The sequence below is a fragment of the Mesoplodon mirus genome, assembly GCF_964341445.2.
Source record: "Mesoplodon mirus genome assembly, chromosome: 7".
In the NCBI taxonomy this organism is placed as follows: domain Eukaryota; kingdom Metazoa; phylum Chordata; class Mammalia; order Artiodactyla; family Ziphiidae; genus Mesoplodon; species Mesoplodon mirus.
In genome coordinates this window covers 6,448,785-6,461,237 of record NC_138983.1, presented here as the reverse complement: position 1 = coordinate 6,461,237, position 12,453 = coordinate 6,448,785, and the positions used below count along the sequence as shown (strand labels likewise).

The 12,453-nt window shown below is 53.0% G+C and overlaps 1 protein-coding gene across 5 annotated transcripts in view; it reads left to right on the top strand.

Moving 5' to 3' along the window:
- DPP3 (dipeptidyl peptidase 3) overlaps positions 1-12,453 on the top strand; it is a 44,594-nt gene that overhangs the window by 23,617 nt on the left and 8,524 nt on the right. For all 5 annotated transcript variants that reach the window (XM_082629014.1, XM_082629010.1, XM_082629011.1 and 2 more), the window contains exons 7-16: positions 2,344-2,474; positions 2,584-2,714; positions 2,789-2,847; positions 5,568-5,762; positions 5,981-6,093; positions 6,458-6,550; positions 8,026-8,088; positions 8,188-8,312; positions 8,436-8,556; positions 10,240-10,419. In XM_082629014.1, the coding sequence (XP_082485140.1) occupies positions 2,344-2,474; positions 2,584-2,714; positions 2,789-2,847; positions 5,568-5,762; positions 5,981-6,093; positions 6,458-6,550; positions 8,026-8,088; positions 8,188-8,312; positions 8,436-8,556; positions 10,240-10,419 (1,211 nt within the window). The remainder of the gene's footprint in view (positions 1-2,343; positions 2,475-2,583; positions 2,715-2,788; positions 2,848-5,567; positions 5,763-5,980; positions 6,094-6,457; positions 6,551-8,025; positions 8,089-8,187; positions 8,313-8,435; positions 8,557-10,239; positions 10,420-12,453) is intronic.

Here is a 12,453-nt window from a genome sequence, read left to right as displayed (position 1 = left end):
GCAGGCTAAGTAGTTGTGGCTCACGGGCCCAGTTGCTCCGCGGCATGTGGGATCTTCCCAGACCAGGGCTCGAACCCGTGTCCCCTACATCGGCAGGCATATTCTCAACCACTGCGCCACCGGGGAAGCCCCCCACAGCCTCTTTGCTCATCAGCACGCCCAGTGATTTCCCAGTTATTTTTCTGTTGACTTCAAGCTCCTTGAGAGGAGGAACTCTGTGTTTCATTCACCGGTGCCTTCCCAGCAGCTGGGCCTTGGTTGATCCTCAGATACCAAGCAAAGGAGGACAGGTCGGGAACAGCCCTCCTAGTGGAGGGAACAGCATGAGCCAGAGCAAGGTGGTGGGAAAGTTTAGGGATCAGCACGTACGTAGTTCAATTTGACTAGGGAAGAGGATAAGGGTTCAGGGAATAGCAGGGGATCACACGGGAATACGAGCTGGGCCTCTAGGATGCAGCAGAGGACAGTGGTTAAGAGTGTGGCTCTGGAGCCAGGCTGCCTGACTTAACAAACACCCCGACTTGTTTAGTGATATAAAGCCACCTTTTCATGCTTCTGGGCTCTGTGGGTTAGGAATTTGGATGAGGCACACTAGGAACAGCATGTCTCTGGCTGACAATGTCTGAGGCCTCAGCTGGGAAGACTTAGAGGTGGGGGGTGACTCAACAGCTAGGGGCTGCGTCCTCTGCCTGCTCACCGACTCACACGTCCAGTGGTAGATGTTAGCTGTTGGCTGGGACCTCAGCTGGGGCTGTCCACCAAAACACCTCACACAGCATCTTCATACTGCTCATGGTGGCTGGGCTCCAGAGCGAACACCCCAAGAGAGCCAGGCAGACGCTGTGTCGCCGTTTATGACCTAGCCTCGGCAGTCACATGGCGTCACTTCTGCTGTAGCCATAAGCCTGCCTGCCCCGCTTCAAGAGGAGACGTCCTGATAGGAGAAGTCACTTTGGGAGATGGGAGATACTGTGGCCATCTTTTTTTTTTTTTCCTTAAATATAAGCTAGAAGTATGTTGTATGGATCAGAGACAACAGGCAAAATACAACAGTGTTAATATCCCATTGCGGACTTCCTGGTGGCGCAGTGGTTAAGAATCTGCCTGCCAATGCAGGGGACACGGGTTCGAGCCCTGGTCTGGGAAGATCCCACATGCCGTGGAACAACTCAGCCCGTGCGCCACAGCTAGTGAGCCTGCGCTCTAGAGCCTGCGAGCCACAGCTACTGAAGCCCGCATTCCTAGAGCCCACACTCTGCAACAAGAGAAGCCACCGCGATGAGAAGCCCGTGCACTGCAACGAAGGCTCGCCACAACTAGAGAAAGCCCAAGTGCAGCAACAAAGACCCAACACAGCGAAAAAAATAAAATCCTTTAAAAAAAAATATCCCAGGGCTTCCCTGGTGGCGCAGTGGTTGAGAGTCCGCCTGCCGATGCAGGGGACACGGGTTCGTGCCCCGGTCTGGGAGGATCCCACATGCTGCGGAGTGGCTGGGCCCGTGAGCCATGGCCGCTGAGCCTGCGCGTCCGGAGCCTGTGCTCCGCAGCGGGAGAGGCCACAACAGTGAGAGGCCCGCATACTGCAAAAAAAAAAAAAAAAAAAAAAAATCCCATTGCTTCTTTAACAAATCATCACAAATTTAATGGCATAAAACAACACAAATTTATTCTCTTACAGTTCTGGAGGTCCAAAGTCTAAAAGAAGACTCCAGTTCCTTCTGGAGCCTTCAGGGGAAATCTGTTTCCTTACCTCTTTCTGTTTCTAGAAGCTGCCTGCATTCCTCGGCTTGTGGCCCCTTCCTCACATCTCTCCCCCTTTTTTCTTCTCTCATCACATCTCCTACCTCCCTTCACCCTCCTGTCTCCTCCTTATAAGGACTCTTGTGATTACATCTAGGGTATGGCTAGCTTTTTAAATACAATCTGCCACACTGGGTTTGAATCCGACTCTGCTACTTGCTGCTGTGTGACCTTCAAAAACTGACTTAACCTGTCGGTGCCTTAGCTTCCCCATCTGTAGAATAGAGATAATAATTTCCCTCTCCCCACAGAGCTGATGCAAGGCTCAAATGAGTTAACATGTGAATCACTTAGAACATTTCATGTAACATAACATTGGGTTGGCCAAACAGTTCATTTGGGTTTTTCTGTAAGATGGTACGGAAAAAGCCGAACGACCTTTTGGCCAACCCAATATCTATATTTTTGAAGGTGAAAGTTTATACTAATTTCTGTGGGCAGTGGGGAGTCATTGAAGATCTTAGAGTAAAGGAGTGTCACAGCGAGAAGCCTGCTGGGGTGTCTTATATTAGCCTTTTCCCTGAGCCATCCTTTTTCCCTCAGAGCCTGTTCTGGACTCCGAAATGAATTCCAAGCTGAAGAGCTATGAATTCCAGGGAGGCAATTTCCGGGTGACCCGGGGAGACTATGCACCCATCCTCCAGAAGGTGGTGGAGCACCTGGAGAAAGCCAAGGTAGGGCTGGCTAGGGGCTGAGGTGCTTCTCCAGGCCCCTCTGGGCAGCAAAGGCAAGTATGGGGGTGGGTGGGTGGCCTGAGGCTGACCAACCCTTGCTCACCCCCAGGCCTATGCAGCCACCAGCCACCAGGAGCAGATGCTGGCCCAGTACATAGAAAGCTTCACCCACGGCTCTATCGAGGCCCACAAGAAGGGCTCTCGCTTCTGGATCCAGGACAAAGGCCCCATCGTGGAGAGGTGAGGCGCCAGCTTTCACCCCGCCCTGCCCCCTGCCCCCGCCCCGCCTCCATCTCAGCCCTTCTCTCCCCCAGTTACATCGGGTTCATCGAGAGCTACCGAGACCCCTTTGGCTCCCGCGGAGAGTTTGAAGGTAACTTCTGGGAGGTGGGCGGTCAGATGGAAACCCTTACCCTTATCCCCTGAGGACTCTCCCCTCCCCCCTCCTCCCTCAGCAGTAATAATAACTGACAACAGCCATTGACGATTTGCCATGTACTGGACACCTAGCTCATTTTGACACCATCATCCTATGAGAATGTCTCTCCTCACTTCACAGATGTGGGAACTGAGGCACAGGTGGCGGGTGGCCTAGCCCAGGCACCTTGGCTCTGGGCCACTTTGCTGTGCTGCCTCTAGTGTCTTGTCCAGGCATAGGCTCCAGCTTTGTCACTTAATGGCTGTGTGACCTTGAGCCACTTAACCCCACCTCTGCGCATCCGTCACTGCTTTTTGGGTGTCGTGGGAAGTGAGGTATTACATGCAGACGGCTCAGCACAATGCCAGGCACGGAAATGGTGCTGGGTTGACGGGAGCAGAATTAACACTGGGACTGTGAACTTGACTCGGCTGCTGTCATCTCAGGGCAGGTGGCAGGCTGCCTCGGCCCTTGTGCCCAAGCCCCTATGGGACTCACTAGTGCAGGGCAGGGCATCCAGCCTGAGGATTTAAACTTGTTTCTGCCAAGCTTTATCCTCCCCAGCCCCTGGATGTAGAGTCTGGAGCATCCAGCTGCCAAAAGCCCACGAGATTAGCCTTGGAGGAGAGAGGAAAGCCCCGACAGCCCATGAGGGCTTGGATCTGAGCCCAGAGATCCAGGCCCAGGGACAAGGCATAAGGGACAGGCAGTCAGTCCAGGGGCCGGAAGGTGAGACAGGTGTGCACACTCACAGCTTTCCTGCCTGGGTCCTGATTTGCCAGGTCTGCTCTGAGGGCCAAGACCCCAGGGCCTCCTCAGCAGCCTCAGTCTCAGAGGTCCCCCCCTTTTTATATAACTCATTGTGGTTATTAGAAAAGTAGTCTCTGTTCATGGTCAAAAATTATGAAAATACAGACCGAAAAAAATCAACTGTGATTGTACCCACCCCAAGGTTAAAATTTGGAATGTACTTTTTGTCTTGTTTTTATATAGTGCTATGCTTAAAAACGTGTGTGTGTGATTTAAAATCTGCGTTTGTTGCAAGTAATTGGAACAGTACAGACGTATGTAGGATAAAATGTGAAATCCCTCCTTTACTACCCTCTCCTATGTCACACCCCTCCTGAGATCACCACAGTTCGCAGTTGAGTACAGGTCCTTCCAGGCCTTTGTCGAAGTATTCACACACACACACACACACACACACACACACACACACACAAACCTTTTTTTTCTTTTTTATAAATTTATTTATTTTTGGCTGCGTTGGGTCTTCATTGTGGCACGCAGGCTTTTCATTGCGGTGGCTTCTCTTGTTGCGGAGCACGGGCTCTAGGCGCGTGGGCTTCAGTAATTGTGGCATGTGGGCTCAGTAGTTGTGGCTCGCGGGCTCTAGAGCGTAGGCTCAGTAGTTGTGGCACGCGGGCTTAGTTGCTCCGTGGCATGTGGGATATTCCCGGACCAGGGCTCGAACCTGTGTCCCCTGCATTGGCAAGCGGATTCTTAACCACTGTGCCACCAGGGAAGTCCCCACGCATTCCTTTTAACTCATCCAGGTAAATGAGATTATATTCTGTGTATTGTTCTGTCAGTTGCTTTTTTCACTTAATCATGTATCGTGGATATTTTTCCTATCCGTATATATAGACCTACCACATTCTTTTTAATAGGTGTATAGTATTCGCAATATATCATAAATAATTTCCCACAGCATTTGATATTGTACTACATATCTAACAGCTGCATGGCATGCCATCTCATAGCTGCCCCCTGATTTATTTAATAATCCCCAATCATTGGACATGTATTTAGGTTGCTTTTCCTTCTTTGCTATTTTAATCATCCTCTCTTCCTGCCCTGGTGTGATGTATTCATCACACAGAGCGAATCCAGATGGAGAGGCATTGCCAAGCCCATCCCTCGGCCAGGTTAAAGTTGACCCCTTCCTCAGTCTAGGTCTGGCCTTTCCAGGGCGTAGTCCCTGCAGGGTTAGCAGGAATTACATCAAGAAGGATTTGTTGCTGAGCAGCAGGGAGTCTCTGCTTGCAGGACTCTTCAGTACCTTTAACGTGCAAATGTGCTTTGTGAGCCTTTAAGAAGATGAAGGTAGAGTGTATAGTTTTGCCCAAACTTACCTGACCAGGGAGCTCTTTCTTTATGAAGGCTCTCATAGAAAATGTGTTCTGTGGAGTACAATTTTGGAAACACTGCTTTGAGCCAGGAACTCTAACTGCACTGAATCTGAAAGGATCAGTCCCAGCCGCCTGTGCAGCAGCCTCACTCACCACCGCATAAGCCAGGTGCACTAACCATGCAGGACAGTTCACAGTTCCCCCAAAAAGGAGAGCATCTTTTTTTGTTCACATCGTCCCTTCCACTGGGCATCTGATCCTTTCCCCATCATCCCCTATGTACTCCCCACAATCTCCTTTAAGATCCACCGCAGGTGTTACTCAGCAAAGCCTTCTCTCTGTACCCCACCCATCCCAAAACAGTGACCTTGTGGAGGCAGGGCCCAGGCCTGGGTCACTGTTCTCCCGAGTGGCCAGCACAGGGTCACTGTGCACAGCAGGCATTCAATACCTGCATGACAGCTGGAGGGTTGGAGGGGTTGAGGAGGGCGTGGGATCCCTTCCAAACCCTGCCAACCCACAGCCCACTTTGTCCCCCCACAGGCTTCGTGGCCATGGTGAACAAGGCCATGAGTGCCAAGTTTGAGTGGCTAGTGGCAAGTGCAGAGCAGCTGTTGAAGGAGCTTCCCTGGCCCCCAGCCTTCGAGAAGGACAAGTTCCTCACCCCCGACTTCACCTCCCTGGATGTTCTCACCTTCGCCGGCTCCGGCATCCCTGCCGGCATCAACATCCCCAACTGTGAGCTTCCACGGGCCCTGCCCCTCAAACACGACAGGATGGCCCAAACCCCCAGGAGACCCCACTGAGAGTCGCACCCTCCGCCTCCACACACTCACCCTGGCCACACATCACCCTGCTCCACTCACCATCCCGGCCTGTCCCTCTTGTCCAGACTCCTCGCCTGTGACCCTTGACCTTTGCCCCTTCTCCCTGGTCCCCGCCCTCGCCTTCTCCAGATGACGACCTAAGGCAGACGGAAGGCTTTAAGAACGTGTCCCTGGGGAACGTGCTGGCCGTGGCTTACGCCACGCAGCGGGAGAAGCTCACCTTCCTGGAGGAGGAGGACAAGGTGGGCACCGGCAGCCCGAGGGCCGGCGCTGGGCCTGGCCTGACCTCAGCTGATGCAGGAAGGCGGACAGGCCAGTGCAGAGGAGAGGAAAGAACACGGCTTCGGGCGTGGCTGTGCTGCTTCCCCGCTTCTGACCTTTGACCTTGTGTCTTTGGAGCCTGTCTCCCCAGCTGGCAAACAGTGGAGGCAGCCCCTTTTTCGCAGGTTGCTGCAAGGATGGGATGGGCTTTGCGGTGCCCAGTGTAGTAGGCCTTTAGCAAATGTGTGCATCACGATGGGCCCTCGGCCTGGCACGGGGGGTGTGGGCAGGCCGTGTGGCCGTGGTGGGACAGTGGGCAGCGTGGGTCTCCGCTTGTCTCGGCAGGACCTGTACATCCGCTGGAAGGGACCCTCCTTTGACGTGCAGGTGGGGCTGCACGAGCTGCTGGGCCACGGCAGCGGCAAGCTATTCGTACAGGTAAGAACACGGGGCTGGCCCTGGTGCCCGCAGGGGCCTCCGCAGAGCCAGGCCTACGGCTCCCCTCCTCCACAGTCAGCCCCTCAGGGGTGAAGCTGCTCCAGTCTTGGCCCTCAGTGTCTCAGCCTCCCCCAAGATGTCCCAGGATTGAGTGGGACCTGCAGGACCGTTCAGCTAAGGTCCCCCCACAGGAAGAATTGCTTGGCTCAGGCCAGGGAAGCCTGCCCTGAGCGTGTGACCCAGACAGCCCCAGGGCTAGAGAGGCCAGAAGGGGGCAGTGTCTGGAGCCCCTAGTCCTGAGGCTGCAACACTGTCTGTCTTTGCACTGCTGTTCCCTGGAGCCTGTACCTTTCCAGGTATTGTAGGGGCCCCTTCTCCCCAGAGCTGCCCCTTGCTCCTGGCCAGCCAGAGTGGCTGGAGCGCCCTCAACACCCACTCAGGGAATATGAGAAGACAGACAGCCTTTCTGGCAGGCCGGGAAGAGCCCATTGTGGACCCCCAGCCCGGAGCTGCATGGATGACGTGACTGGGGGTGGGTGGGGCAGGGCTGTCAGAGAGTGCAGGGTTGGGCCTGCTCCTTGTGGCGGGGGGCTGCCTCCCCGAATGGGGACGGGCTGGGCCTGGAAGTCAGGAGGATCCAGAGAGCAGCTGATGGGGGAGCAGCTTGGCATTGGGCTTTGTCCAGGCTTTGAAGTCCCAGGGAAGCAGGGACACATGTGGCCCCTCCGTGGCCTTGCACAAGACAGTTTCCCTCCCAGCCTCAGTTGGCCCATCTGTAAAATAGGATTCCTGACTCCTACGGTATGGCTTTTGTGAAGAATAAAGGCAAAGCCCTGGGATTTGCTTGGCACTCGATAGGCCCTCTGAAAATGGGAGTTATTGTTAAGAGACAGTATGCACAGACATTATGTGCTCTGATTCCACTTTGGGGTTCTTAGTCTCTGAGCCTTAGTTTCCTCCTCTGTGAAGTGGGGTAGTAATAGAATGTTCCTTGGAGGGTGGTTGCAAGGGTGAAATGGATGGTGCACGAAAGACACTTGGCACATGGAGAGAACGGTGAGGGTGATGCTTCTGAGGCAGAGTCACATCCTGTGACCTCCTCTGCCAGCAGAGAGGCCAGGAAGGTGAGGAGCAGCCAGGCCTTCTGGTCCACCCACTGGGAAATCTCCAGCTGGGCTCTGGAGATGTTGAGTCCAAGTCTTCCTGTGACTTTGGGCATGTCCCTCCCCATCTGGCCTGCAGAGTCACTCTCTGTGCAGGGGTAGGTGCCTCACAGTCTTCTACCTCCGGGGCTTCTGAGATGTGTCACAGGACAGGTTTGGAGGCAGCAGCTTGTCGGTGGACCTGCTGCTCCTGCCATCCACTCTGCTCCCGGTCACCTTTCTGAGCCACTTGGATCCAGGGCTGAAGGCCTGGCCCAGGGCCAGGGGCACCTTGCCCTCACCTGCCCCACATTCATGACCGTTCTCCTGCAGGATGAGAAAGGAGCATTCAACTTTGACCAGGAGACAGTGATCAACCCAGAGACAGGGGAGCAGGTGAGGGTGGCCTCGGCGGAGCCTTGGGGTGCTGGGAGTGGGGCAGCCCAGGGGGGTGGCAGGCACCCCTAAGCTTGCTTCCTGGGCCTTCCCTCCCAGATTCAGAGCTGGTACCGGAGCGGGGAGACCTGGGACAGCAAGTTCAGCACTATTGCCTCCAGCTATGAAGAGTGCCGGGCAGAGAGCGTGGGCCTCTACCTCTGCCTCAACCCCCAAGTGCTGGAGTACGAGCAGCAGGCCTGGGGGGTGGGCCTCCTCTGTGGATGGAAGGGGTGCTGGCAGGGAGGGCAGGGCCCGGGTAGCCTCTGACCCCCCCTCCCCCCTGCCACTTCCCCTCCCTCCCCCAGAATCTTTGGCTTTGAGGGGGCTGATGCAGAAGATGTGGTCTACGTGAACTGGCTCAACATGGTTCGGGCCGGGCTGCTTGCTCTGGAGTTCTACACCCCTGAGGCCTCCAGCTGGAGACAGGTGGGGGCCAGGGGACCCCTCAGGAGGGAAGAGCCTGAGGTGGGGACCAAGATCAGGATTCTGGGTGTAGGGAAGGGACAACCGTACCTACAAGGCACATAAACTGGGTTGATCCCAGAGTCCACTGCATATGAGGGCAAGTCACGTCACTGTTGTGAGTCTCGGTGTCCCTGTCTGTGAAATGCGAGTAATAATCTCCTTGCCCACCTCTGAGGGTGAATCAGATGAGATGATTTTACTATGACCACTAACAGATGACTTGCATAGGACTTACTCTGTGCCACTTTGTTCTAAGCGCTTTACATGAATTAACCCATTTGTCCCCAGTGTCAACCCAGGAGGTAGGTACTGTTATTACCCTCATTTTAGAGATGAGGAAATTGAAGCACAAAGCGATTAAGTAACTTGCTGGTAAGTAACCGAACCAGAATTCAAATCCAAGCAGCCTGCCTCCAGAGCCATTAGGCTACACTGTTCGGTGACGAGATGTACTTTAGAGATAGGGTAAACAATTGAAATCTTTCAAGAAGTCAAGTAAGTCTGTTTTGAGGAGGCAATATTGTGTCATCAAAAGAACACACGGGGACTTCCCTGGTGGCGCAGTGGTTAAGAATCTGCCTGCCAATGCAGGAGACACAGGTTCGAGCCCTGGTCCAGAAAGATCCCACATGCCGTGGAGCAACTAAGCCCGTGTGCCACAACTACCAAGCCTGCTCTCTAGAGCCTGCGAGCCACAACTACTGAGCCCATGTGCCGCAACTCCTGAAGCCCACACGCCTAGAGCCCATTCTCTGCAACAAGAGAAGCCACCGCAATGAGAAGCCTGCGCACCGCAATGAAGCGTAGCCCCCCGCTCACTGCAGCTAAAGAAAGCCTGTGCGCAGCAACGAAGACCCAACACAGCCAAAAATAAATTTAAAATAAATAAATTTATTAAAAAAAAAAAAAAGAACACACTTTACACAGTACGCGGGCCTCTCACTGTTGCGGCCTCTCCCGTTGTGGAGCACAGGCTCCGGACGCACAGGCTCAGTGGCCATAGCTCACGGGCCCAGCTGCTCCGCGGCATGTGGGCTCTTCCCAGACCGGGGCACGAACCCCTGTCCCCTGCATTGGCAGGTGGACTCTCAACCACTGCACCACCAGGGAAGCCCTGAACACACGTTTTACAGTCAGAAAACCTGGGTTAGTCCTTGCTCTCTCCTACGAGCTGTGTGACCCTGAGCAAGTCACTTCACCTCTCTGGGCCTCTGTTTTGTCATCTGTAAACTGGGGATAACGGTGCCCTCTTGATCCCACTGTTGAATGCAAACAGGATTGTGGAGAAGAAAGTGCTCGGGGTCCTGGTGGCAAGGGGCCCTCTGGGGGTAACTGTTGTCATGAGGGTGGGCTGTGGAGCAACAGAGAGGATGGTATGTGACAAGGGGGAACATGGGGCTCTGGGTCCTGCCTGGAAATGGCCTTCATGTCTACCAGGGCAGCCTGCCCTCCCTTGTGAGAGGAGAAGGGAAGCATTTGAGGGGAAAGGAATAGGCACAAAAGGACCCACAGGCTCGGGAAGGATAAAACGACAATAATAATTGACAATTAGTGCACACATATGATATATCAGGCCTTGGAATGAGCTCTTGATACTTCTCGCCTCGGGGTTGCAAATGATTCCTTTCTCTTTGGCCCCGGCAGGCCCACATGCAGGCCCGGTTTGTGATCCTGAGGGTCTTGCTGGAGGCTGGCGAGGGACTTGTTACCGTCACTCCCACCACAGGCTCCGATGGGCGCCCAGATGCCCAGGTTCACCTTGACCGCAACAAGATCCGGACCGTGGGCAAGCCCGCCCTGGAGAGGTTCCTGCGGAGACTCCAGGTAAATGGGGGCCTCTCACCTTGGAGGCCCCCTCCAGCCTCACCCTGTCTCCCCACCCTGTAACAGGGAAGTCTTCTTGGAGGAGGTGGTATTTAAGCTGGAATTTGAGTGCCAAGGAGGAACCAGCTATTAGAAGATCTGATAGCAGAAGAAACAAAGAGTAAAGCCTGGTCTTGGGACTGGAAGGAGCTTAGTGGGTTGAGAGACAGAAGGAGGAAGCCTGGAGCTTGGTGAGTGAAGGAGGGAGGGACAGTGGTCACTGCAGCCCTGACATCCCTCCCATGTAGGGATGTGTAGAGTCAGGAGACCTTTTGGGGTTCTGGTGTCAGTACTAACCAGCTGTGTAATTGGGGTAACATACTTTGCCTTGCTGGCCTCCACTTTTCTCATCTGTCAAATGAGGTACATCACCTGCCTCACCTGGTAGGAATTAAATGAAACAACATATATGTGGAACTGAGCAATAGAATGTCGTGTTATCCAAGCCAGTGTGACACAAAGTGTGGTCCAGGGACCAGCAGCAGCATCGCCCAGGACATGCAGATTCAAAGGCCCCACCCCAGACCTCCTGATTCAGAAATTCTGAGTGCGGGGCCCCGGAACCTGCATGTTTACTAGCCTGCCAGGTGATTCTGACACTCAACAAAGCCGGAGGACCACTGATGGTGACCCTCTCCTTACCAGGCAGTGCCGTCCATCAGAACAGGGTCCTGCTGGCTTTTTCAACCTGAAGAAGGCCCAGGCTTCAATTCAGCAAATATCGCTTTATGATTGTACTCCCACCTATTTCCAGAAGGGATGTAAGGCATTTTTCCTAAAAAGATATGTTTGGCCATTAAAGTAAAATAAAATTAGAAATTAAAAATCATTAGATGCAAAACACAGTGCAGTGTCTTGGGTTAGATTCTGGAATAGAAAAAGGACATTAGTGGGAAAACTAGTGAAATCTAAATAACATCTAGAGTTTAGTTAATACAAATGTACCAATTTTGTAAGATGTTAACAACAGGCAAAACTGGGCCAGGGGCACACGGGAACTCTCTGTACTATCTTTGCAACTTTTCTGTAAATCTAAAATTATTCCAAAGCAGTCTATTAATAATAATAATAAGTCACTAGATAAAGGAGTCAAATCTGCCAAATCTCTGGCCAGTATTGAACTGTGACTTAGTAGTGAGTGAACACAGAGCATTCCGTTCTAGAGACTGAAGCAGGTGGGTCTCTGTATGAGAGGAATCATTCAGCAGAATGGACAGTGTCTGCAGTAGTAGTTTTGCAGAAGATATGGAATATGGAAGCATTTTTGGTGTTGCTGTTTCTTTTATTAGCCCCCCAGGAAAAGCCAAGAGCACAGCAAGGAGCCAGCCCCAGGGAAGATGAAGGCTTTTCCATAGGGAAAGGCTTCAGCCATGGCTCACAGACACAGTCATAGCTTTGGCCCACCTGTATTGTAAAAGTTGGTGAGGTGAGATACAAATGTGTATTTCTGACTTCTTTGAAGGTCTGACATCAATAGACGTAATTCCCACGTGAATGATGGGCTGGAACTGAGCATCAGCCACTGCATTTGCACACTTGGACATTTGGACATGGCATGACTCTCCAGTTTGCCGGGTCCACTACCTGCCTTACTCACTTGTTCATGATAACACCTGGGTCCTGTCAGCACCCCTGTTGCCAACTCTTTGGTTTAAGCTCCTGGGGTCTAACCTGTCGACCTGATGAATGTGTGTTCATATTCTGGGTGTTAAATATCATGCAGAAGAGGGAAAGGTGAGGTATTCTCTCTAACCCTCCCCCAGGAGTTCCCAGTTGGTTTTAATGACTCCAAAGCGAGGGAAAATCATTCTAACCCTGGGTCTAAGAGGGGGAGGCTTACCTGGAGGGTGCCCTAGTAGGAATCCTACTTTGCCACCTGCAAATTGGCAAAAGAAGTAAGGATCAGAGCCACAAAATGTCAGATATTTGGAAGAGAGCCACATAGACCTCCTAGCAATAATCTTTATAATCACTGAAACTAAAAATAGGCAGCTG